Below are 27,063 nucleotides of genomic sequence, written 5' to 3' on the forward strand. Positions count from 1 at the left end.
CATAAAGTAGCACAAGAGCATGTTTTGATAGGCTGTTGGTGTGCTACTATCTGCCATCTGAGTTTGTCTAATCATTTAGATGCAGATTGTGTGGTTTTTGTGTGGTTAACAGTTGGTCTATGTCTCCCCATTACATTCCTGTGACTTGCAAGTATTTTGAGAAAAATACCTGCACTATTGTACAGTTAGATAGCCTGTGTGATTTTTAAGAGTCTTTTATCATGCCCAGCATCCAGTAGAAAACCACCTCATTCTCTTTGCTTAATAAATTTTTTCGGGAGTAATGTAATATTCTTTACTATCTTTACTCTGTTAACTAGTTCGGCAGGGTGACTTCTCCTTTCCTTCTGCTTCTTTTTTTTTCATTTATTGGTTTCTTTTATTGTCCCATTTTTTCTTTCCTGTCTCCTTTTCTTCCAGCCTTTCACTCTACCTTTATAAAGGTTAAGTTTTGTCAGAAGTCAAAGTGAATAGAATTAAATTAAAACTGCTTGGTGTGTTTATAGCACATTTAAATGTTACTATAATAACAGAAAACTATAGATTTTCTTCTTTCTTATTCCATATGTTACTTGGAACCACATTTTTTTATGTACAGGATGTCGTTACCTTTATACTATAAAAGTACTTGAAAAAGCACTGGGTTGAAAAATATTTATTTCAAATATTCACACTGTCTTAAACGATGTTTTTAAGGAGCAATTTGATGCTGTGACATAACTGCAGTTATTCTTAGATTGAACTGGATAATTGTGAATGTTTATACTGAAACCATTTAGGAATTGAAACAATCCTCCCTGAAATTTTATTATACCTTCCTGGTTGCTCTAGGTGCCCCTATAGAAGGTGTGGTCTACTGTTTTTGACTAAGTTTAACACATACACACACAGTGGCATGTCTGTCTTTAACGCTAGTTTAGAAATTAATAAAATGCTCTGTGTTTTTAATTGCTTTATATGATCCTAAGCATACTCTTTTTTTTTTTTTTTTTTTTGAGTTGGAGTATCACTCCATCGCTCAGGCTGGAGTGCAGTGGCACGCTTACAACTACCCCAGCGTCGACCTGATGGGTTCAGGCTATCCTTCCGCCTCAGCCTTCCAAGTAGCTGGAAATACAGGCGCGTGCTACCATGCTCAGCTATTTTTTTTTTTAATTTATTGTAGAGATGAGATCTCTCTAAATTGCCCAGCCTGTTCTCGAACCCATGGGTTCAGGCAGTCCCCTCACCTCGGCCTCCCAAAGTGCTGGGATTACAGGCTGCATTTTCTTTTTCTTTTTTTTTTTTTGAGTTGGAGTCTTACTCTGTCGCCCAGACTGGAGTGCAGTAGCCGCTCCTGGCCACCGCAGCCTCGACCTGCTGGGCTCCAGCGATCCTTCCGCCTCAGCCTTCCGAGTAACCAGAATTACAGGCATGCGCTGCCACGCCTGGCTGATTTTTTGATTTACTGTAGAGATGAGGTCTCGCTGCCCAGGCGGCTCTTGAACTCATGGGCTCAGGCAATCCAGTCACCTCAACCTCCCAAAGGCGCGGGATTACAGGCTGAGCCACTGAGCCCGGCTCAGGCTGCATATTCTTAATCTTCACTATGCATTGCTATTTTATTTGCAAATATGTAGTGTTAAAATTAGTGCTGATGAGGATCAGCATAAGTTTATTGTAAGATACAAAAACAATTACTTGTTATAAAGCAGTTGAATGTTTTAATACCTATTTGCTTCAAAAAATATTTATTTTTGTGATACTTCCTCTTGCCCTTTTTTGGCGTTTCATCCATTATTTTACCTGTTTCTTATAATAGCTTCACCATTTATTTTTCCTACTGTAACTAATCTAATACAAATTTGCTTGACTTCTTGAATGGAAGATCATTCTTATGCAGATTCTTAGTATTCTAAACTTACTTCATTTTACACAACTCTGAATCAGTTGAGTACTCAAATTTTTCTAGAAGCTTCTTAATGCATAGAACAGTGTATTCTCAAGGCGGACAGGAGGTAGCAGTTAGGATTTTCTGGAGGGCCTTTTTAGACTACTGTATTCTCCCACAAGAATTAATCTTTTCTGCTCCTTTTTCATTTCCCTTAATTTAGAATCACTACTAGAGCAAACCCTATTTTTAGTGTTTATCATACATAAATGCTAAAATGGGATCTTCAGACTAGAAGTCCAAGATCAAGGTGTCATTAGTTGTTTCTAGTGAGACATTTCTTCCTAACCGTTTTCCTTTCTAACTTTTTTTTTTTTCTGCGTTGGAGTCTTACTCTGTCGACCTGCTGGGCTCCGGCGATCCTTCCGCCTCAGCCTTCCAGGTAGCTGGAACTATAGGCACGTGTTACCACGCCCGGCTAATTTTTGATTTGTTGTAGAGATGAGGTCTCGCCAAGTTGCCCAGGTGGGTCTTGAACCCACGGGCTCAGGCAATGCACTCACCTCAGCCTCCCGAAGCGTGGGATTACAGGCTGAGCCACCAAGCCCGGCTCTTTCTAGCTTTTTGACAGTATTTCTCTTTAGATATTTCTTTCTGGCCATCCCTGTTTCATTATTGCTGTTCTAGCAGTACCCTGTTTTTGAAACGATCCTTCCCTCCATCTCTGCATTTCTTACTTGTACCCATTTTCCAAGACTCAGCTTAAATATGAATTTCAACATGAAATAGTCCATGATACCAGACCTGGATATATTTCATCCTTTCTATGAACTTTTTTATATGACTACGCCAACTATTTTCATATTCTTTTTTATTTTTTTAAGATGTGTACTTTTTCACATTTTAAAAACTGAATTTAGGATATATCTTAAAATTGATTTCATAGTTTACTTGGTGTTAGTCCCTTCTTTAGTGATACGTAAAATGATATGTTTTATAACTAATGGTGGCTAAGTGTGATGCAGTATGGCATCCTAGCTCCCTTACTGTGCCTCTTAGGCCTGGGTTTGGAGTCTAACTTGTTTTTGCATGGTCCAAATTATCCAACACCATTCCTTGCATATAGGCACAACTCATATATAGTACATCACCGGAATTAGAGCTGTTTTGGTGTAGTAAGAACTACAGAAAATGGCCAAATCTTAATTTTCTTAGTTCCTTGAGGAAATGAAACATATCTATTAGCCATTGTTCCTGAACAGGAGAATGCTAACATTTTGGAAAGCATTCAATTCTTTGTTGTGTGGTACTGTTTTGTGCATTCCAGAGTGGAATATTGTAGTCCTGAGTCACTGAAAGAACAAAAAACCTACACTACATGTTTCCAAATCTAGTTGCCAGTCAACTTAAAACCCTTGCACCAGGGTCTGTTTTTCTGGTCATCTCATTTCGGGTTCATCCAGAGTCTTAAGAGTCTTTGATGTATTATTATCTCCATTGCCCCTGGATTCCAGTCTACTGATTTTTGTCAGTTCCTATAAAGTACCTAGAATTTTTCTGTCTATATTAGTCTGCTTAGGCCATCATAACAAAATATTAGTGGGTGACTTAAAGAACAGAAATGTGTTTTATCACAGTTCTGGAGCCTAGAAGTCCAAGATCAAAGTGTCAGCAGGGTGGTTTCTAGTGAGATGTTTCCTCCTGACTTGTAGACAACTGACTTCTTGCTGTATCCTAACATGGCCTTTCCTCTGTGTGCCCATGGAGAGAGAGAGAGAGACATACACACACACATACACACACATACACACACACACACACACACACACACACACACACACACACACACACAGACACACACAGACAGACAGACTGATACCTATCTGGTTTCTTTTCTTATAAAGACTTCAGTCCTCATGAATTAGCGCCACCATCCTTATGGCCTCATTTAACTTATTACCTCCTTAAGATCCCTGTCTCCAAATACAGCTACATGGGATATTAGGGCTTCAACATAGGAATTTTGGGAGGATACAGTTCAGTCCATAACACCATCTTTGCACTTTCTAACAACTCAGTACCCTTCTGGGTATACCCCTCCCCTTTTCAGAGTTGGTGCCTTCTCTTTCAGGTCTTACCTTAGAGGTAGTTTTTCAGAGAAGCCTTCTTTCATGATTGTTAAGTAGGTCCTCTTGTCTTATTTTCTGTCATAAAATCCTGTTTATTTTCTTCCTGGCACTTTTAATAATCTATAGTAAGTTTTACTTCCTTTTGTTTATTTGTTTATTCTGTTGACTTATTAGAATGTAAATCCCATGAGGGCATAGGCCTTGTTTGTCGTGTTTACTTTGAATCCTCAGGAAAATGCTGGAAATATATGGGCATTTATAAGAAATCACTTAGACTGAGTATGGTGGCTCTTGCCTGTAATCCCAGCACTTCGGGAAGAGGAAGTGAGAGGATTGCCTGAACCCAGGGGTTCAAGACCATCCCGGGCAACTTGACGAGACCTCATCTCTATAATAAATTAAAAAATCAGCGGGATGTAGTGGTACATACCTGTAGTTCCAGCTACTTGGAAGGCTGAGGTGGAAGGATCACCTGAGCCTAGCAGGTCGAGGCTGTGGTGACTGTGAGTGTGCCACTGCACTCCAGCCTGGGCAATGGAGTGAAACTCGGACTCAAAAAAAAAAAAAAATTACTTAATATAAAAGTAAGAGCATGGGATATAGGTTTATATGCTGACTCTAGTGCTTATTACCTTAGATAGGACACTTTCCTCAGTGTAAAATGGAGATGACAGCATCTACCTTATGGGATTGCTATGAATTCATGAGTCAATCATATAACTGCTTAGAATATTGACTGGCATTTAATGGACATTCAGTAAATATTAGGTGGTAATTTTATTTTGCTAGGCATTCAGAAAAATCTGTCTGAATAGCAGGAGGTGAGGGCCGAAGTAATAGAGTAAAGCCATATCAAGGGGGGCATGAATTTTATGGAAGGTGAGCCCCCACAGATGGTATGTCTGATTTCCAGCTTATTATATTTAAGGTGAGTTGTTTGGGTCATCTGTGTAGGAATCTAAAGCTGAGGTGGAATATCTGAAGTCTTTTGTATTGGGTAGTAGTTAGAACCTTGAACATTCTGTAGAGGGAGGATAGTGGTGAACCAACAATAAATCTTGGGGGAATGCAGGTATTAGGGAGTGGGTAGAGGGTGAGGGACCAGTAATAATACCATGTAATAACAATTGCAGTCATCGCTGACATCACTGGTACTTTCTGTCAGAACATTTTCAGGAATGGAGGAGGCAGGAACCTTACTATGTGCTGAGATTTGTAGACTAGATGAGAAATCAGTAAGTTTGGGCCACCAGAATAATGGTAGTTTTTTCAGAAGATTGGCTGTAGTGTACTGCTATAGAGTAATTGTTTACTTACATGTTTTTCCCTACCCTACCATGATTGTCTAGTTTACATAGGCTAATCCAAAAATTTGGGTAGTAGCCCCACCTCACTTATGCTTCATTAACTTATACTGAAAAGTAATGCTTTCATTGTTCACTTAAGATCAAAAAGATAAACAGCAATGTGGTATGAGGAAATAATGAAGAAATTAAATTATTAGTGTCAGAGAGAGTTATTTTTTTTCCCCTTTAATTTTCTACTTGCTACAGCCACCATTTTGTGCTGGTGAGGATAAAATAGTGTTATTGGATTTATATCTCTTTAATAATGGCTACAGAAGTTTGATATTATGTGTTATTTAATTCTTATAGCAGCCCTACAAGGTATTACCATTATCTCCCTTTTACAGATGAGGCACAGAAAGGTGTAGCTATTTGCCACAAAGCCATAAACCTTCTAAGAGATAGAGCCAGAATTTGAGCTTGGGTGGTCTGGCTGCAAAGTCCAATTTCAGTCCCTCTGTCCTCTCCACCCCCCTGTCCTCTTCATCCTTCAAACAAACACTTTTTAATAAAATTTTTTTAGCTGGCCAGGCACTGTGGTTCAAACCTGTTATCCTAGCATTTTGGAAGGCCGAAGTGAGAGGATTGACTAAGCTCAGGGGTTTGAGACCAGCCTGGGCAACTTGGCGATACCTCATCTCTACAATAAATCAAAAAATAAGCCTGGCATGGTAGCACGCTTCTTAGTTCTAGCTACTTGGAAGGCTGAGGCTGAAGGATCGCCTGAGTCCAGCAGGTCGAGGCTGCAGTGGCTGTGAGTGTGCCACTGCACTACAGCCTGGGCAACAGAGTGAGACTCCAACTAAAAAAAAAAAAAAAATTTTTGATAGCTGATTTTGTAACTATTTTGTTGGACCAGTGCTTTGTATTAGTCTAAAGCTTGGAATAGGAAATGGCAACAGATTGAGAAATAGTAAATTGATAGTTTTTCGGTTACTCCTGAATTTCATCTTTCTGTAGTGATTTCATGATTTGATTTTGAAGTGCTATGTTAGAAAAATTAATGAGATATATAAAGGTAAACTCAGTTAAGAAATTTACGAATGAATGCGTACAGTTGGCCCTCTGTGTCCATGGGTTCCCTGTGGATTCAACTAACCGCATATCAAAAATATTTGAAAAAAAGATGGTTGTGTCTGTACTGTACAGGTACAGACATTTCTCCCCTGTCATTATTCCTTAAGCAATACAATATAATAATTATTTACATAGCATTTGCATTGTATTAAGTATTATAAGTAATCTAGAGATGATAGGAGAGTATGCGTAGGTTATATGCAAATATATCATTTTACACAAGAGACATGAGCATCCATGGATTTTGGTATCTGCAGGGGGTCCTAAAACCAGTTGCCCATCTAGGGATGATTGTATATTCATTCCAACCAAGTCCTTTCAGAATGCCTGTTGAATTATAAGTTGGCAGGGAGTTCAAAGGTGATTTGTTCTGGGCTTCCACTAAAGTATCTAGCAGATTAAAAAAATCTCATTTTAAGGTTTTTCTAGTCACAGAAGATTTTAATAATGTGTTTTTTAAATTGTGCACAAATATCAGTGATGCAATAATGGAAATAGTCTGCAAGTTAATGTGAAGTCGAGAAAAATCCAAAAGAGTATTTTTATTTGCCTTTAGACCCTACTATTATTACTTCATTGACACTTGACTAAAAAGTAATTTCTAAAATTTGTGATTTGTTTGTATTAATCTAGGAGCTATCCCAGTTATGAATAGAGATCTCCTGATAATGTTTAACTTTTTACAAAAAGAGTAAGTTTATTGTACTTTTTAGAACCCTCCATGTAAGTTAATAGTAATAATGAAAAATAGAAGTAATAATAGGAAGCACTATTGCTTTATTTATGTTTTAAAATAAGCATGCCAGTGTGAAAAATATGGCAAAAAACATGTTTAACATGTATGTATATTTACTTCCAATTTTACTTTTAGTGCATTTTTAAACCAGTTGAGATCAAGTAATTTTGTAAGATATCTTTCTTAACATATTACCACGAGCATTTTATTGTTTTATTCACATGTCTTCATAAATAATTCTTTGTAACTGTATGTTGTCAGGTGAGTGAATCATAATTTCCTTTCCACTTCCTTAACTTTTCATGTCTAGAGTATTTTCAGTTTTTCAAGTTAAAATACAACTTCATTGAATATCCTTGTTTATCCAAATATTCATCAGGTTCTTTATTTATGATAGTTCTTATAGGTGAAATTGCTGAGTAAAAGGGATGAACATTTTTACAGTTCTTGTAATGATGTGAAATTGTCCTTTATTTGATCAATCAATAACCTGTTTGCATACCTACTATACTAGACACTGTGTTAGGAATTGTATATACACAGATGAATAAGACATAATTTGTGTCTTCAGATATTTTTTTACTTCAGCATTAACAACAGCTTCAAAAATAGCCCTTGCCAGTTCTGAATTCTATTTCTAAATTTTTGCTTGTTTGAAAGAGGGAAATAATGTTTACTTGCTATATTGATACTTCAAAGATGTTTAGTAAAAGTTTATAAAATTAATTTAAATCATGAAATAAACTTTATTCTTAAAACTGAAAAATGCTCTGGGAATTTCTAACTTGCTTCTGTCACTCTTTTTGTTTTTGATTCTTTGGCATATCATTCCCTAGATAGACGCTTTCCTCTTCCCCTTCCCCTTCTCCCACACTCTTTTCTTCTCTATCCCTCTCCTTCTCCCACTCCTTCTTCTTTCAATCTCAGAGTTTTAGAAATGGAGATATTAAACTTGACTTATTCTAAAGAAAAATTCTTAGACCAAACTCATCTGTTTGCTCTTTCAGGTCTGACTAGATGTAACTCATCTGTCTAAAAATGTCTTCAGAAGTAAAAATAGTATTGAGGTAGTGTTTGGTGACTGTGAGGTTTTTCTGTTTGTTTTGTTTTAAATCACAACTTTCCAGAACAGAGAGTTATGTTAGGATTTAATATATTTTTTATTGTAACAAATGAGAACTTTACTGAGGGCTACTCTTATATTATAAAGAAAGGAACTTCTGGGAATTAGTTTAAGCAGCTTAGCAATAGGAATCTTGAATTTAACATAATATGTAGAGATATGGATCATTCTATTAATAGAAATTTCTAACATGGAAAATTCTAAACTGAAGTGAGAAAACATAATTGTTAAACCAGTAAGGGAAAAAAAGTCTTTTAAGAATTTAAATCTTGAAGTCTGTGGTCATCTTGATTTATTAGGTGAGCAAAATGAAGAAACTTGCCATTATTCATATTTTCCATGGACTATGTAGTGGTATTTTATGTATTTTGATATCTAGCCCATATTTAACTTTGACTTCTTTGCCAAGTGAACATGGATGCCCTGTAGGAAAGTTTGCATCTTTTGCATGGATCTGGTTTTTCTTTCCTATTTTAAATTTGAACTTTAAATTTCTATAGTCCAATAAATTGTACTGAAATTGACTCAAATATGTACAGAAATCCATTATAATTTTGATTTTGCACTCTTAATGTTATATATGTATATACGTGTTCTCATGCGTGTACACACACATTTATAATCTTTTTATAGCATTTGGCAGCCCTGGAGACATTCCCAGTTATTTTCTTTTCTATGTGCCATATTCAAGACTCGTGTCTCTTTCTTTTCTTTTCTTTTTTCTTTTTTTTTTTTGAGTCAGGGTCTCATTCTGTCGCCCAGGCTGGAGTGCAGTGGCTCGCTCATGGCCACCCTAGCATCGACCTGCAGAGCTCAGGTGATCCTTCTGCCTCAGTCTTCCAAGTAGCTGGAACTACAGGCACGTGCTACCATGCCTGGCTAATTTTTTTAATATACAGTAGAGACAAGGTCTCACCAAGTTGCCTAGGCTGGTCTTGAACCTCTGGGCTGAGGCAATCCTCTCGCTTGGATCTCCCAAAGTGTTGGGATTATAGGCTGGAGCCACTGCACCCAGCCTCGTGTTTCTTTCTCTTAGTTGGGTGCTCTCTCTGTCACCCAGGTTGGAATGCAGTGGCATGGCCACAGCTCACTGCAGCCTTTATCTCCTAGGCTCAGACAATCCTCTTGCCTCAGGCCCCCAAGTAGCTGGAACTATAGGCATGTGCCACCGTGCCCAGGTAATTTTAAAATTTTTTTTGAAAGACAGTGTCTCACTAATGTGCTCAGGATAGTCTCAAACTCCTGGACTCAAGCAATTCGCTCACATCGCCTCCTAAATTACTGCGATTACAGGCCTGAGCGACCATACCTGGCCTTTTTTTTTTTTTTTTTTGAGCATAGGGGATCTCACTATGTCTCCCAAGCTGGTCTTGAACTCATAGGCCAAACAGTCCTCTCACCTTAACCTTCTGATTAGCTGGAATTACAGGTGTGCACCACTTTGCCTGGCTAGAGTCAGTGGTGTTTTTTTTTTTTTTTTTTTTTTGGAGTCACACTGGTCTCCCAGGCTGGAGTGCAGTGGCATGTTCATGGCGATCCTTCCACCTGAACCTTCCAAGTAGCTGGAACTACAGGCATGCACCACCACACGTGGCTAATTTTTTTATTTATTGTAGAGATGAGATCTCGTCAAGTTGTCCAGGTTGGTCTCTAACCCGTGAGCTCAGGCAATCCTCTCCCCTCGGCTTCCCAAAGTGCTGGGGTTATAGGCGTGAACCACCGTGCTCAGCCTCAGTGGTGTTTCTGAAGTCTAAAAGGACATGCCACATTCAGAAAATAACTATTAAATTTAATTGTCATGATCAAGTGTATATTTTATTAAAAAGTCAGTAAAATGAATTGTGATTCTAATAATCATGTTATGAGTAACCAAGATTCTTTTTTTCAAATCATGGAATTTGTTTTTTATTCCCATTTCTACCCTGTGAAGGTATTGTGAAGGCAGTGCATATTGTTCCCTACTAGAAATCCAAAAATGTTGTAGGCCCTCGATCCAGAAGAGTCTTACCACGAATTTATAAATTAAGTAGCTAAAACAAAAGAAAGAAAATTAGATTTTTTAATTTAATTCTACCCTGAAAGCAGCTAATAATGTAATGCTGGTATGTAATAAACTACAAGTGATCATTAAGAGTTGTGCTGAATACTTTGTTTTTTGTTGTCCTAACAGCTAAATCACTTCGTAGTCAGTGTAGTAAATTTTTTCTTTGTTAAACATGAAGTCTTACCCATAAACCAGCCATAGTCGTTGGTATTCATGTTACATATATTTTAAAAAACAGTAATTATTTTAAGTACCTACTAACTGGTGATTCCTACATGTTCAGGAAATTGCATGGTTATAATAATTTTTCTTAATAACAGTATGTCAGTTTAAACAATGCTTTTGGGTATAAACCAAAATTTACATACTTTATTTTAGTATTTCAGAATAATTTAGATTTAAGCACTTGTGCTTACATACCAAACACTTGATTTCTTAATAGAGAAGTACTTTTAGGCAGACCCTTCCCTACCCCCCATTTTTAAAAAATCTGGGTCATTTCTTTTTTACCTTCACAACACTTCTAATATTTTTGTAATTATTAAACAGTTTAATGAGTAAGTTTTTTATGTTTTTGTATAAAAAAGTACTTGCATGTTAACTGTGAAGGAAAAGTAATTTGACCTTTTAGGATCTGAGTGGTTGTTTTTTTCTGATTAGTTGTAAGTTTGACAACTAGAAGATTAGATTTGAATTGTTTTAGAGAATACAGATAGAAATAGTAATAGATGTGTCTCTATGAATCAGTCATATTAGTTGACAGTGGGTCGGTAGCTCTGCGTATAATGGAAAACACTGAAATTGGAGCCCAGGGTCATGGGTCTGCCTCTGGCTTTCACAGGCAATAGTTATGTGACTTTGAGCAAGTCCTCGTGCTTCTGAATATGTAAAAAAGCAAGCAAACAAACAAAAAGAACAAAACAAAAACCCTGTAATGTTTATGGTTTGTTTCCAGGTAGCTTACTCTTTCTGTGAGAGAGAGAGAGAGAGAGAGAGAGAGAGAGAGAGAGAGAGAGAGATAGAGAGAGAGAGATTACGATTTAAACTGGGAGGATTTCAGTCAGAATCAGAATGTTAAAAATCTCTCAAAATAAATGCCTTTGCCTACTTCTTTCATGCAACAGTTACCAAATTTCTTAGCATTCTTCTGAAGAGAAATACCTGCTTTTGATCTGCTTTTAAAAATGATTGAGCTTTCTGAAAAGCTTATTCTAGGTTTTTTGAAATATAATGAAGAGATAGGTTTATATTACATGGAAAGTGGTATATAAAGTCACACTGTACTGTTGCAGTACGCATACAGTCAGCAGAGGGAACATGGGTTCACTGTTAGTGTCCTGGCAAACACTGATGTTATTAATAGTTTTAATAAAATAATTGTTTGTGATTTTGTATTCCTCATCAGAACTGAAAAACTGAGGAAGTAAGTTCTTTATTCAGATCCTCTAGAAAGTAAGCTCTTTATTACAATTCTTCTGAAAGACTCAAACCGTAGATATTTAATATTTTCCAATTCGTATGGAAAATACTGTGAAAAATTAGATGTATGTAGTTCAAGATTCAGCTCCAGTTGTCATATCTGAAAGCAGAGTTAACTTAGATTAGATTACTTAAGCAATTGCGTTTGCAGCTATATTTTAAAGGTTAAACGTTGGTATATATGCCCCTAGTCTTTGTGATTCTAAGAAGAAAGTCTAGAAATTTTAAGTCTTCATAATACCATGCTTCATTTCAAAGCCCTTCTATCATTTGAAATGATACTGCTTGGAAATCTTTTTCGAATTACCATGTATACTTTCTTTGAAAATGAAAATATATGATGTATGGTATTATGTCTATATTATGAGTTATCTTTACAAATTGTACAGCTGAAAATATATGTAGGTTGTGCTATTTAGCATTAGAAGATAGAAATAAACATGACTAAAAATTTAGAATTATTGGTTCTAATGCTTAACATTTATTTTTATTTTTATTTTTTGAGTTGGAGTCTCACTCTGCTGCCCAGACTGGAGTGCAGTGGCACGCTCCCGGCCACCGCAGCCTCAACCTGCTGGGCTCTGGGGAATCCTTCCACCTCAGCCTTCCAAGTAGCTGGAACTACAGGCGTGCGCTACCACGCCCAGCTAATTTTTTTATTTATTGTAGAGAGGAGGCCTCGCCAAGTTGCCCAGGCAGGTCTCGAACCCGTGGGCTCAGGCAATCCACTCACCTCAGCCTCCCAAAGCGCCGGATTACAGGCTGAGCCACCGAGCCCAACTGTGCTTACCATTTCAACGTATGTATTTATTAATGATGTTTAATATGCTGTCACTGGGGCATAAGATAGTGGATAAAAGCTTTGCCTGCTCACAAGCCTTACAAAGTATTTGCAAATAAAATAGTTGTAGTATAGTGATGTGCCAACCTATTTTGAATATTGTAGAGCAGTGGCTAGATTCAAACCCATGCTCATACAAACTTTGATGTGTGAAGCTCATTCAACAGGGTATACTTTTAGACCCTTTATTTTCTTATTTCTTCTTCTGTTATATAAGGTTTTTTTGTTTTGTTTTGTTTTGTTTTGTTTTGTTTGAATTGGAGTCTCACTCTGTCGCCCAGACTTTGGAGTGCAGTGGCCGCTCCCGGCCACCGCAGCCTTGACCAGTTGGGCTCGGGCGATCCTTCCGCCTCAGCCTTCCAAGGAGCCGGAATTACAGGCATGCACTACCACGCCCAGCTGATTTTTGGATTTATTGTAGAGATGAGGTCTCGCCAAGTTGCCCAGGCAGGTCTCGAACCCGTGGGCTCAGGCAATCCACTCACCTCAGCCTCCCAAAGGCGTGGGATCACAGGCTAAGCCACCGAGCTCGACTGTTGTTTTTTTTTTTTTTTTGAGTTGGAGTCTCATTCTGTTGCCCAGGAGTGTAGTGGCACGCTCATGGCCATTGCAGCCTTGACCAGTTGGGCTCAGGTGATCCTTCCACTTCAGTCTTCCAAGTAGCTGGAACTAGGGTGCATGCTACCACTCCAGCTAATTTTTTGATTTCTCACCAAGCTGCCCAGGCTGGTCTTGAACCCCTGGGCTCAGGCAGTCTTCTCGCCTCAGCCTCCCAAAGTACTGGGATTATAGGCTTGACCCACTGTGTCAGGCTTTGTTATATAAGTTTTTATTGGAATATATGATGATCAAAAAGAAGGCTAAAATCACTAATACATAATGATAATGTTTAAGAAAAAATTTTATCTTCATTTTTAAAATAGAAATGATCAGCCGGGCTTGGTGGCTCAACCTGTAATCTTGCGCCTTAGGAGGCTGAGGTGAGTGGATTGCCTGAGCCTGCGGGTTTGAGACTTGCCTGGGAAACTTGGTGAGACCTCATCTCTACAATAAATCAGAAAATTAGCTGGGTGTGGTAGCGCACGCCTGTAGTTCCAGCTACTTGGAAGGCTGAGGCGGAAGGATCGCCGGAGCCCAGCAGGTCGAGGCTGCGGTGGCTGGGAGCAGCCACTGCACTCCAGTCTGGGTGACAGAGTGAGACTCCAACTCTCAGGGAGGAAAGGATCCCTGAGAAAACCTTGTCCTTTGTATCCATGGACAAAGGATCTACCTATGACAAGCTGAACCAAAACAATAAACAATGCTTTCACATACCCAACATTAGACTAGCAGGCACCAATAAACAAGTGTCAAAATAGTGGGAATGGATCAATAACATGCAGAGAGACCTTCTCTGAGGCACAGACTGAGCAAAATCCTAAAATTGAGGATGGAACAAGAACGTTGAAAAAGAAAACATCCAGCATCCCAGCTTCCACCATAAGCCCAAGGTAATGCCAGATGAATTTTAAGCAAGTGTTATGCTGGGGATAGTAACCATAGCAACAATAAAACCCAAATAGCTCAACTCTTGACTAGGTAGGCTCATCCCCACACACTAGTCCTAGTAGAAGATGAGGCCTGCCAATTTCCAGGCATAAATATTTATCTCAGTCATTATGCTCTTATACAAGGTTTCTAACTTTTAACCAAAGATTACAAGATAATAAGAAAACAAGATAAGCACCAATAAAGTGTTAAGAGAGAAAGCAGTGATAGAACTAGACTCAGATATAATCCAAATGTTGAACTACCAAACAAGGAAGTTAAAATAATTGTGTTAAAAGGCCAAGTAGAAACAGTGGAAAACATGTACCAATAGGTGGAAAATATCAGCAGAGTTGGAAACTATAAGAAAGAATCAAATGGAAACAAATGCTAGTAATGCAAAACATGGTACCAGCGATGAAGGTTGCCATTAACAGATTCACTGGTAGAATCAACCAAGTTGAGAAAACAATCAGTGAACCTGATGATAAGTCACCAGAAACAACCCCGACTTACCCACAAAAAAGGGAAAAAAAGGAAAAAAGGAAAAACCAAAACTAGCAGAGCATTCAAGAGCTGTGGGGCAATTTCAAGTAATATAATATGTGGAATCCCAGAAGGAAAAGAGAGTGGATAAAGGTGGTGGGGATGAGAGTGGCTGGGGCATGGGGCCTTGGGACAGAAAAGATATGTTAAAGTTTAATAACCAACTATTTAAAAAAAAATATTAAAGACATCAAACCACAACTTTAAGAATCTCAGAGATACTAGGTAGGATTAATACCCCAACAACAAGTAGGATTAATACCCAGATTCTCAAAAAAACAAACACAAATACACACCCACTGAAATACATAAAATTCAAATTGCTAAAAAACAAAAATAAATATAAAATGTTTAAGGCAGCCAGATGAAAAAGGCACGTTAGATGTTAAGAATAATAACATTAATAACATAATAATATTAACATTATAATATAACATTATATTATATAACATTATAATTATAACATTATAATAATAATAGTAACATTAAGAATGATAGCAGATTTCTTACCAGAAATTATGCAGGCCAGAGCCCAATGGGAAGATATTTTTAAAGTCATAAGAGTTCAATAAAAATAACTTTCAAAAATAAATAAAAACTTTGAGACAAACAAAAACTGAGACAAACATTACCAGCTTGTCTACACTACAAGAAATGTAAAGGAATTTCTTCATAATGAAGCAGTATAACACCAGACAGAGACTTGGATCTATGCAAAGAATTGGGAAATGGAGCAAATGATGGTAAATATAAAATAAATTATGTTCTTATTTTACATTTCTCTAAAAGATGATTAGGATGACCTAAATAAAAAATAGCAGCCATGTAATTTAAGTTTATAGTGTATATAAAAATAAAATATGACAGTAGCACAAAGGATAGGAGGGAAAAATTTGTATAATACTGCTGTGAGGTTCTCACACTACAAATGTAGTGGTATAATATTATTTGAAGGCACACTGTGACTAAAGATATATAGTAAAACCTAGGGAATTACTGAAAAACTTAGAAAGTATAAACAGTAAGCCCATAGTGCAGATAAAATAGAATCATAAAAATAATCCCTAAAAAGCAAGATAAACAAAGAGCAGATGGAAATAACAGATAACTGACAATATAGAAGACTTTAATCCAACCATATTAAACATTACATGAAATTAATAACATGTAATGGTAGATAGATATAGACATGCAAATTGAAAGAAAGATTATTAGCTTGGTAAAAAGCAAGACTAAATTATATGCTGTTTACAAGAAAGTCACTTTTAAAGACACAGGAAGATAAATAAAAGATTGGGAAAAGATATTCAATGCAAACACTAATCAAAAGAAAGCTGGAGTAGTTACATTAATGTGAAATGAAGCAGACTTTGGAACAAGGAATATTACCAGTGACAAAGAAGGCCATTAGACTGGGCACAGTGGCTCACGACCTGTAATCTTAGCACTTTGGGTAGTGGAGGCAAGAGGATTGCCTGAGCCTATAGGTTCTAGACCTGCCTGAGCAACTTGGCAAGACCTCATCTCTATAGTAAATCAAAAAGTTAGCTGAGTCTGGTGATGTACACCTGTAGTTCCAGCTACTTGGAAGGCTGAGGCGGAAGGATCGCCGGGAGCCCAGCAGGTCGAGGCTGCGGTGGCTGGGAGCGGCCACTGTACTCCAGTCTGGGCGAACGAGTGAGACTCCAACTCAAAAAAAAAAAAAAAAAGAAAGAAAGAAATAGATCTATAGCATTACATGCTTATAGTAGAAAGGGAAAAAAGACTTCAAGTCAATGATTTTTACTTTAAGGTAGCAAAAGAGCCAGGCTCGGTGGCTCAGCCTGTCATCCCATGCCTTGGGAGGCTGAGGTGAGTGGATTGCCTGAGCCCGCGGGTTCGAGACCTGCTTGGGCAACTTGGTGAGACCTCATCTCTACAATAAATCAAAAAATTAGCTGGGTGTGGTAGTGCGTGCCTGTAGTTTCAGCTACTTGGAAGGCTAAGGCGGAAGGATCGCTGGAGCCCAAAAGATCGAGGCTACGGTGGCCGGGAGCAGCCACTGCACTCCAGTCTGGGCGATGGAGTGAGACTCCAACTCAAAAAAAAAAAAGGTAGCAAAAGAAGAGCAAATTAAATCCAAAGTAGAAGGAAGAAATAATAAGGATAAGAGCAGAAATCAATGAAATTCATTATTGTACTGGAGTTCTTAGCAAACACAGTAGGGCAGTAAAAGGAAATAAAAGGCACATAGGTTAAAAGAGAGCATGACTTAAAAATAGAAGATGGGGAAGGGATTAGTTATTTAAAATGTCACACACACAAAAGACGGTTAGGAATGTTCCAGGTTAAAGGATACAAAAAAGACAAGATGAGTAAATTAAATATCTGCTCCTAGATTAGATCCTGGGGGAAAATGCTGTGATGTACATGACTAGATTAACTGACAAAATTGAAAGATGGTGGGAAATTAAGCAAAAGTGTGATATCAATATAAATTTTGAGGGTGATAACTGCACTGGTTTTAATGTAAGATAATTTCCTTAGTCTTAGGAATTACTCAAGAATTTACAAGGAAAGGGTCTTAATGTATATAACTTACCCGCAAATGATTCAGGGAAAAAATTTTGTAGACCAAGAGAAAGAGTTAAATGCTGGTGGTAAAGCAAATACAGACAAAATGTTACAGGCAAATCTGGATGTTCCCTGTACTATTTTTGTTTTTGTAACTTTTATAAATTTGAAATGATTTAATAAAATAATTTTTCAGAAGGTTCTTCAAAAATGGCAAAAGAAGAAGGCCATCATATGAAGTTGGAAATCACATTTCTCACAGGTGTGTTTGTGGTTAGCAACATTATGGGATGTCTTTGCCTCCAGGACAAAAAGCAGATTTGCTTACTACTTGTTATAAAACAGTGGTTTCCCCAACTCAACGCTCCTTCCTGTAATGCAGCCCACTGCCTGTGTAGCCATCTGTCCTGGCCCTGTCTGTTACCCTTATGTGAATTGACACAAACATATTGATGTTCGTGCTCCTTGCTGTGCTATGAGTAATAAAGTCTTTTTTCTCTGACTTTTTCTCAGCACTCATGAAAAGTAGCAGGCTAACTTATTAAGTTGAAAGGGTAAAATCAAATTACAGACCTGATAATCTAGTCTTCTGAGCATGTCCTCCTTGTTTCTATTTCTGTTTTTTCTCACACTGGATTCTTTGCCAGGAGTACCTCTTCATTTCACTTGTCCTAATCTTATGTATTTTTTTCAGTGTACAATTCTGGCTTAAATTCTTAGAAAAAATATTTTTCTCTAGTATTCATTAGTGACCTCTCCATTCCTCTCTTCCTTTACTCCATTTCTTTTTCCTTTTCATTCATTCTCCCTCCCATTCTCTCCTTTTCTCTTCCTATTACTTGAATGTAATCAGATCAGATGTGACAGACTTACGATTAGACTCTGTCTGTGAGAGCAGAACTTATAGACACTGTTGTCCTGATTTTTGTAGAACTAAGTATAGGATTCATTTACTTATTTCTGATTTGTTTTTATTATGAGCAGCTGGAGTGTTCAAACATTTTGTAAAACCCCAACAAAAGGATAGCTTTGTTTTATGTTAATGTATTGTTTACATAGATTGAAAGTACTAAGTAGGATTATAGAATTTTCAGGGTTGAAAGAGTTTTAGAAATCCTTCAAAGAGTAAAACTCTTCATTTTCCTAAAGAGAATAGGTTATGGTTAGTGAAATCTATTATCATTAAGCAAGGACTTATGACACTATACTTTTTATTCCTTCCCACTGTGCTTATAGAGATTGTAATTTTTTCATATTCCTTGAAATTAATTTTATGTACTGGTGTTATTAATTGAAGGTAACAATTATAAAGTCATTTGGATTGCCACTATTAAATTAGTTATTGTACCCTAGATTATTTTATGGAAAACTGTTGGCCAGGTTTGGCTTTTGTGGTACAATAGTGTTCAAAAAGATGATTTCCAAAATATCTAACTTTATGATAATTATTCCTCTCCTTGTTAGGATCTGCTTTAGTAAGTTAGTATTAAAACATTTTTCTTTGCTACTTAGGCTGTACACCATAGTGATTAAAATCATTGGACTCTAGAATCTAATTTCCTGGGTTTGAATCCTAGCTCTGCCACTTGCTGGCAACTTAACTTGTTTGTGCTCTGATTCCCCATTTATAAAATGGGGATAGTTGTACCTATGGGTACTGTGAGGTTAAATGATTTGATAGATGTAAAGTGCTTAAAGTAAAAAGTACCTGACATAAAATAAGAGATACATGTTTTAATTGATGTTATTGTTTACTAAAAGATAGCTAATAGGCCATGATATTTTCCATGGCAGCCTAAGTAGAAGGATAGTTTATTCAGGTCTTCAGCTTTAGAAAGGTTAATTTCACTCATGTTTATATTTTGAAGTTTTTTTTTCTCCTTGGAGTGTATTTCCTTCAGAAAATTCTTTTTACCAATGCCTATCATCATATAGTTTTCTTCTACATATTATTCTTCGTGTGTTTTGTATTTGTTACATGGTTCTTCTGTGTGTGTTGCTTTTTAAAAACAATTTGATGTAATAATTCCATTTTAGGGACTTTTCAATATTCAGCTCCCTAAGTCTATGCAAATGAGGATATGTGAATATTTCAAATGTGCACTAACAGGACTATAGCAAATAACCTGATACTTGGTTATATATTTTTACTTAACCCGCTTTTAACCAATATTCATATGTGGTCTTTTTGCTAGATTATGCTTATTAAAGGTAATAGACCATATGAATATAAGTCATGACCATACGTTGCTTTTAAGAATACATGATCACCTAGTAACGTGGTCTAAGTAAAATATTCTCTTTTTCAATTATGTAGTCCTCCTCGCCATCCTCATCACAGCCTCATTCTAGCCACTGCAGAACGAAGGCCTCATCATTGTGTCACCATGCATCCCTGCCCTGGGTCAAACGTAACCATGTAGGCCCTGCAAAGGCTGCCAGTCCATCTCTCCGTCTTCGTCGCTGGCGACCCTTCTTACGCCTACCATCTATGGGTCTCCATTCTGTTGTAAGTGTAGTCAATCTTCCATCTCTTCTTCCAGTGACAAGGGCAGTCTGTATTTGTTTTTCCTTAAACGTCTTCAGTCTTCAGAGTGCTTTTCTCTTGGTTCACTCAACCATTAGCTTTTTCTCCCCCAATAAGATTGCAAGCATACCTCTATGCTTTGCAGTCCAGCTTGACTTGCGCCAGTGCCTTGGTGAACATCCATCTTTCCATTCCATATCCTGCCAACATAAGGGCATCTGCCTTTTGATGATTACTGATTCACATTTGTGATAATGTTTAAGTTCCTTTTAGTTATTAAAGTAAATATGTGTTCTCTTACCCTTCAGCTTTCTGATTTCATTTAGTTGACTCAGGTCAACAAATGCTATGTACCTTCTGAGTTCTTTGCCATCTATTTATTTTTTTCATGTTTCTGAGCATGACTTTAGTCTCTTGCCATGCTCTGGGGTCACTTTACTTACTCTATCCTCAATCTAAATCCTTCATGGTGTAGGGTGTTTCATCTAAGATATTTTATTCCCTGAGGTGGCTCAGGTACTTGGTTTAATCTTGATCCGATCTTCCCTGCCTATTCAGTTTCTAAAGATCTTTTCCAAGTGGGAGATGAAGATTTTCTCCTTCTGTATTGATGTAGGCTTCCCACAAATTTTATGATTTCTCTTTCATAGGCTAATAATATTTGCAAACTATTAAAAAGTATATTTTTCATATAATCTTGCTAATTATCTTAAATGTTGAGGTTGACAATACAATTCTAGTTCCCATAATTGAAATAAGTTGCAGGATTAAACAACTACAGTTCTTGTCTTTGTGATGTTTTAGACTATGAAAGGCATGACTGTTTGGCATAGCATACCTGGAAATGCAGTATCTAAAAGCTTTGATGTGTGCCACACATTTTTAAGAAACTTGACATTTCTGTAAATCATCATGACTTTTAAGCCAGAGGAAGTCTAATTATGCATACATTTAATACTTAAAAGCAATTAATAGTCATTGTCAAACATTCTTTACTTCTCCTTATTTAACCTTCTAGAGTTATATCCAAACTGTGAAGTGGAGTCTTTCCTTAAACATTTGCTTTCACCAGATATCAGCATAGCCATCCATTTGTGCCAAATATCAACAAACTGGTCTGTCTGTCTCTCTCTCTCTCTCTCTCTCTCTCTTTCTCTCTCTCTCTCTCTCTCTGTCTCTCTCTCTCTCTTCCCCCCCCCCATTTCATTATTCTCATTGGGTCACAACATTCATTTATCATTTTTTTTTCCATTCATCCATTTGATATTTGTTGTCTCCCTACTGTGCTATGCACTGTTTGGCACAGTGAGAGATAGAAGGTGAATTAGATGTCCAGGGAAAAAGCCTAAATTTGTGAATTCTGACCTGGCACAATTGATTCAATTCTAAACATGAATAATTTCCTTTCTATTTAAAAAATACTCTAAATATAAATGAGTGTCATAAAATTTGGCATTTTCAGTTTTATATGTCTTTATATGTTGATCTTTGCTCCATATTAATTCCATTGCCTTATAGCTTTAAATATGTTCATGGCATAGTGGTTAAGAGCATGGATTCTGGAACCACACCGCCTGGGTTTGAATCCAGATTCCATCATTACTACCTATATGACCTAGAGCATATTACCTAATGCCTCTGTGCCTCAGTTTTCTTGAGAGTAAGATGGATATATTCATCTTACCTACCTTATTGGGTTTATACAAGGTGCATATCCTTCATCTAAAAGGCTTGGAACCAGAGGTATTTTTTGGGATATTTGCATTATACTTACTGGTTGAGTACCCCAAACCTGAAAATCTGAAATGGTTCAGTGAGCATTTCTTTGAGTATGAGGTTGGCGCTCAAAATTTTTAGATTTTGGAGCATTTTGGACTTAGGGTTTTTGAATTGGGATGTTCAACTTGTATGACAATTAATTGTTCGATACATATAAAACACTTAGAACAGTGCCTGGTATATATTAAGTGTCATGTAATTATACATTTAATTTAATATGTATTTTGATAATCTGAAATTTATATTTAATATGCAATTTCTCATTGATTTATTATACCACTTTTTAATTCATTGAGATAACTAAGTGTTATATTCTAAATTAAGGAATTAAAAAAATATAAAAATATAAGCAAAAAGATCCAATCCATTGCCTCTGTATTTTGACCTTTGTGTAGTTATTAGTTTGTTATTTTTTGGAACAGAAGACTTGCTGGAATTTGCTTTTTATTTGTTGTGCTTGTTTTTAGTGGAATAATTTTCAAGTAAAATTGAATAATTAACAGATTGAAGACTCTCAGAGTAATTGATATTGACCAAAGGAAAAGGCTTATAAAAGGTACTGAGGTTTTGTGGAAGGGTTAAAAATTTTGAGATTTACTTCTCTTTTATAATAGTTTGAAGACTTTTCATACTCTCTTTTGTATTTTTAGTATGCACTTTTAATGGTACAGTGACACACAATTTTGAGTCACTAGATTTGGTCATTGCTTACATTTGTGTTAGTAGAGTATTATTATTATAATGATACATAGGCTGGGTGTGGTGGCTCACACCTGTAGTCCCAGCACTTTGGGAGGCTGAGGCATGAGTTTGAGACCAGCCTGGGAAACATGGTAAAATCTTGTCTCTACAAAAAAACTAAAAAAAAAGAAAAAAATTTAGCTCAGCATAGTGGCACGTACCTCTAGTCCCAGCTACTCAAAATGCTGAGGTGAGGCCAGGCTTGGTAGCTCAGTTTGTAATCCCAGCACTTTGGGAGGCCAAGGTGAGTGGATTGCCTGAGCCCACGGGTTCGAAACCCGCCTGGACAACTTGATGAGACCTCGTCTCTACAATAAATAAATAAAAAAAAATTAGCCAGGCATGGTAGCACACACCTGTAGTTCTGGCTACTTGGAAGGCTGAGGCAGAAGGATTGCCTGAACCCAGGTAGAGACTGCAGTGGCGGGGAGCGTGTCACCGCACTCTAGCCTGGGCAACAGAGTGAGACTCCAACTCAAAAAAAAAAAAAAAAATGCTGAGGTGGAGGAATCACCTGAGCCCAGCATGTCAAGGCTGCTGTGAACTGTGATCATGCCACTGAACTCCAGCCTAGGTGAGAGTGAGACCACCAACTCAAAATAATAATATGTAAAGTTTACATAGCACTAACAAATTACCTTCATACATCTCACTTAAACCTCAAAATGGATAAGAAGCCAACGCTTACTGGTATTGGGTACATATTCAGTTCTCTGATTCCAGTGGTATTACTTTTACCTCTAGCATGATTGTATTTACTGGCAAAATATGAAAAATAGAAGCTATAAGATGTGTAATTCTTAAGAAGAGATGGTGTTAAAGCAGTTGATAATTTATGAAAACATAAAGCTCAAAAGATTTAAAATATTTGATATCCTGTTGGAAAATGGCCTTAAAAATGAGTAAAACGAAACTATTTCCCAGTTGAACGAAGAATTCTTTACTGCATTTTTGTTATAGAATTAAAGTTATAGTATGCAGAATTGCCTAGGTTTAGCCTTGAAAAATTGAATTCTCTTCTAGTCATTGATAAAATGAAGGTATTGGATTCAGATCACTAATGTTTTCTGATTCCCTAACCAAGAACATAAGGGAATCATTATAACTTTCTTTAAGTATTTGAGGAAATATGTTCAGGAGGGATTAGATTTTTTTCCTAAAATGGTGGAAAAAACAAAGAGATGGCTAAATTTTTTTTTTTTTTTGATTTATTGTAGAGACAAGGTCTTGTCAAGTTGCTCAGGCTGGTCTCGAACCCGTGGGCTCAGTATGAGGGAAAGTTCTAACAAAACTCCCTCAAGGGAATGGATTGCCTCAAAACCTAGAGGAGGTCCCCTGTAATTAGAAAGGCTACCACAAGATGGCGCTGTGGTAGAGAAGAGTTCAGTATTGGAGGTTCCTGCCAAGTGTGGAATTCTGTGGTTCTAGATTGAGGTTAGGAAGAGCTAGTTTGCCACATCAGTATATGTTGAGTTTCTTCCATTCATAATTTTAGGGAAATTATGAAGAGTAATATGAAATTAGATGAGTCACTGTGTTCTATAAATGTTTTAGAAGTTTTCTGTAAATCCAAGATAGTAATGTTTATTCTGTGCCCTTCAGTATCTGCATCAGAAAACTTTGTATTACAACCGCCTGAAAATATGTAATCACTTGAGGGTGAAAATACAGGGGGTGACAAAAAATGTATATACATTTGCGAACATTATGCTTAAAATGTGTATATACATTTTTTTGGCATTCCATAGGTATAATTTTTTGAGTTAAGATGCTATCTATGTGTCTTCCTGAAAGGACAGTAAGTAAAATGAGATATGATTGAAAATGTTTGTCTCTAAAATTTGTGTTCTACTTGTATTTAAGTGACTGTTTTTCGTTTCAGACTATTTAGATTTTATATATAGCTAGCACCTATTATTGTTGGCTGCATGGTTTCTGCATATTACAGACAGTGCCAATTCATCAGTGTATTGACATTGCATAAGTTATTTGGATGTCTAAGAAATGTACGTATTGCTCATGCAAACTGAATGTGATAAGCTAAGTAAACCTAGATCTAGTTTCAATTTTAAGCTGTTTATTAAAAGTAAAAGCAGAGATAAATCACAGGCTGTAATGAATTGTACTTTAAATTGTTCTTATCTGCCGGGCTCGGTGGCTCAGACTGTAATCCCGCTCCTTTAGGAGGCTGAGGTGAGTGGATTGCCTGAGCCCGTGGGTTCGAGACTCGCCTGGGCAGTGAGACCTCATCTCTACAATAAATCAAAAAATCAGCCGGGTGTGGTAGCACATGCCTGTAATTCCGGCTACTCAGAAGGCTGAGGCGGAAGGATCGCCGGAGCCCAGCAGGTCGAGGCTGCAGTGGCCGAGAGCGGCCACTGCACTCCAGTCTGAGTGACAGAGTGAGACTCCAACCCAAAAAAAGAAGAAAAATTGTTCTTATCCTTCCCCACCCCTTTTAATCTTCTGGGTTATTTTCCTGCATCTATTCATTTTTAAACTTTTAAAATCTAGAGTGAGTTAAGGTACTTATTTCACTCAAAGACTGCTTACACTGCGTTGTTCAAAACATGAGATTATCAAGTTCAAATCATTAAAGGAACAACTTTCTTGATGTCTTAAAATTTAACTTGAAAGGAAGTTTTTAAAAACTGCTTATGCATTATTAAAAATGTTTTAACTAGCTTTTTGCAAATTTTTAAAATTATACAGATAAGTTAATGCATTTATTTTGCTCAATAAGTATGCTTTATGCATATGCTGTGTACCAGGCATTGTGCTAAGTGCTGAGGCTTCCAAGGTAGATGAGACTTTTGGTTTTTAGATCAGTTGAGATTTAGAGAGATGTGCTTTTAGTCAGTGTTTTCCTTGTTGGTGAGTGAGCACATTGTCACCAAACATAGGCATGGTCACTCTTTGTCTACTATATCAAAGATTAAGTTTTGAATTATAGTGAGTAAATGTTCTCTTATATCATTTGGTGTTATTTGTATGTATTTATATACAGTTGATTGATTTGTTTGACTACTACTACATAATATATATTTTTCCTTCCTATTCCAGGCACCAAGTATAGATGAAAAAGTAGATCTTCATTTTATTGCATTAGTTCATGTAGATGGGCATCTCTATGAATTAGGTAAGAACTGTTTTAATTTGTCCTGGGGAGAGAAATGGTAAATGTGGAAGTCTCTATGATAAACAGGGCTGTTGATACTTATTGTATTTATTTAAATTAATTGATTGCCCTATAAAGTTGAGTTGACTTAATGACAGTGTTCCTTTTAAGATATTTTACTAGAAAAAAATCATTTTGTTTAAGCAATTTATAAATCAAGAATATTTGCATTTTAGCAAAGCAAGAAAATAAAAACTATTACAGGAAACTTTGGCAAGCCACTCTGGCAGTTGCTACTAAGTTGTTGAATTATTATCATCAGCATCTAGATGAGTTGCCGTTAGTTTTAAAACATAATGTAATAGTTACAATGGCTTGATTTGGTAGTCAGTAATGAGTGTCAATTTTGTACTGTCCCTATATATTCCATCTGATTTTTTAAAAAGACTTTACAGGAGCCTATGTTTTCTGGCATTGGCTCCTGCAGGCATATGTCAAAGTACCCGTGATTAATTACTTGTTACTTGGGCCTACACCTGCATTCTTTTTTTAAGTTTATCTATAGGTGGACTATTTAATGGCATGTTGGAGGACATCCACATAATTTTAGCTAATTTATTCAGTCAGAGGAAACTTCTTTTATTTTTTTCATAATTGGTATACAGTTCTTATTGTAAATCCTTCTAATTCTTTTTCATAAGACTTCTTGAGTTTAAAAAGGCCAAATAAACAAAAAAAGGAAAGTCTTTTTCAGTAATTCTAGATACTATAATTTTTGGTTCTCATACCTCTCATTTGCTATTTATATATTAACTTTCCACATTCATATTCCTTAATCTATATAAAGGCAGAGATTTCTGAAAGAATTCAGATTGTGACTGTAAATATGATCCGTGAATTTTAGGTGGATTTTGTTTTTGGAGTAGATCATATACTTTATTTTTAAAATGACTCTATCAAAAGGAATGAGGAAAAGAAAGAACATTTACAGAAATGTACAACCCTAAGGGTTGTCTACAATAGTTGAGTTATTTGAGTAGGAATCAAACTTAAAAGAAGTCATTGCTAATGGGAGTATATTACAGATTTGCAGAATAGTTTGGAAGACATGCTTTGCTAGTTCAGCCTACAAAATTTACAAAGAGATAAAATTATGCAGGACTTCAAATGTCTAAGTGATTCTGGAAGCAGAGTGTCTACTCTTAATTGTGAATAACAAGGAATCATTAATGAAAAAGGAAGTAAAGAGAATGCTGAGACTTATCGGACACATTCTGTTGACTTCAAGAAAGATTTGGGAAAGAGCAGAGCAAAGATAAACATGATCCATAACCAAGACTATAAATGTGATTGTGACTTTCAGAATGAGAGACTTATACAGCAAACAATACATCTAAAAGATATTTGTAAAAATATATTTATATCTAATAACCTCAATGAGAAGGAAAGAGTTGTCTTTAAAAACTTCGTTTGCCTGGCTAGATAGTTCTCTGAGCTCAGAGGCTAAAAGAGCAGTTAGAAGGAAGGATATATATGAATAGTAAGCTATGCATGAAGAATGATGCTCTTTTGGAGCATTTCAAGATCAACCAAAAAGGATTTTAAAATTGGTTTGAAGTAAGAATTT

The 27,063-nt window shown here is 36.6% G+C and overlaps 1 protein-coding gene across 2 annotated transcripts in view; it reads left to right on the top strand.

The window, feature by feature from the left end:
- Window positions 1-27,063, top strand: part of UCHL3 (ubiquitin C-terminal hydrolase L3) — a 59,133-nt gene that overhangs the window by 19,373 nt on the left and 12,697 nt on the right. For both annotated transcript variants that reach the window (XM_008049352.1, XM_021708185.1), the window contains exon 7: window positions 25,382-25,457. In XM_008049352.1, coding sequence (XP_008047543.1) covers window positions 25,382-25,457 — 76 coding nt within the window. The remainder of the gene's footprint in view (window positions 1-25,381; window positions 25,458-27,063) is intronic.

This window comes from Carlito syrichta, unplaced genomic scaffold, assembly GCF_000164805.1.
Source record: "Carlito syrichta isolate Samal-C Ts95f unplaced genomic scaffold, Tarsius_syrichta-2.0.1 Scaffold132658, whole genome shotgun sequence".
Taxonomy (NCBI): Eukaryota; Metazoa; Chordata; class Mammalia; order Primates; family Tarsiidae; genus Carlito; species Carlito syrichta.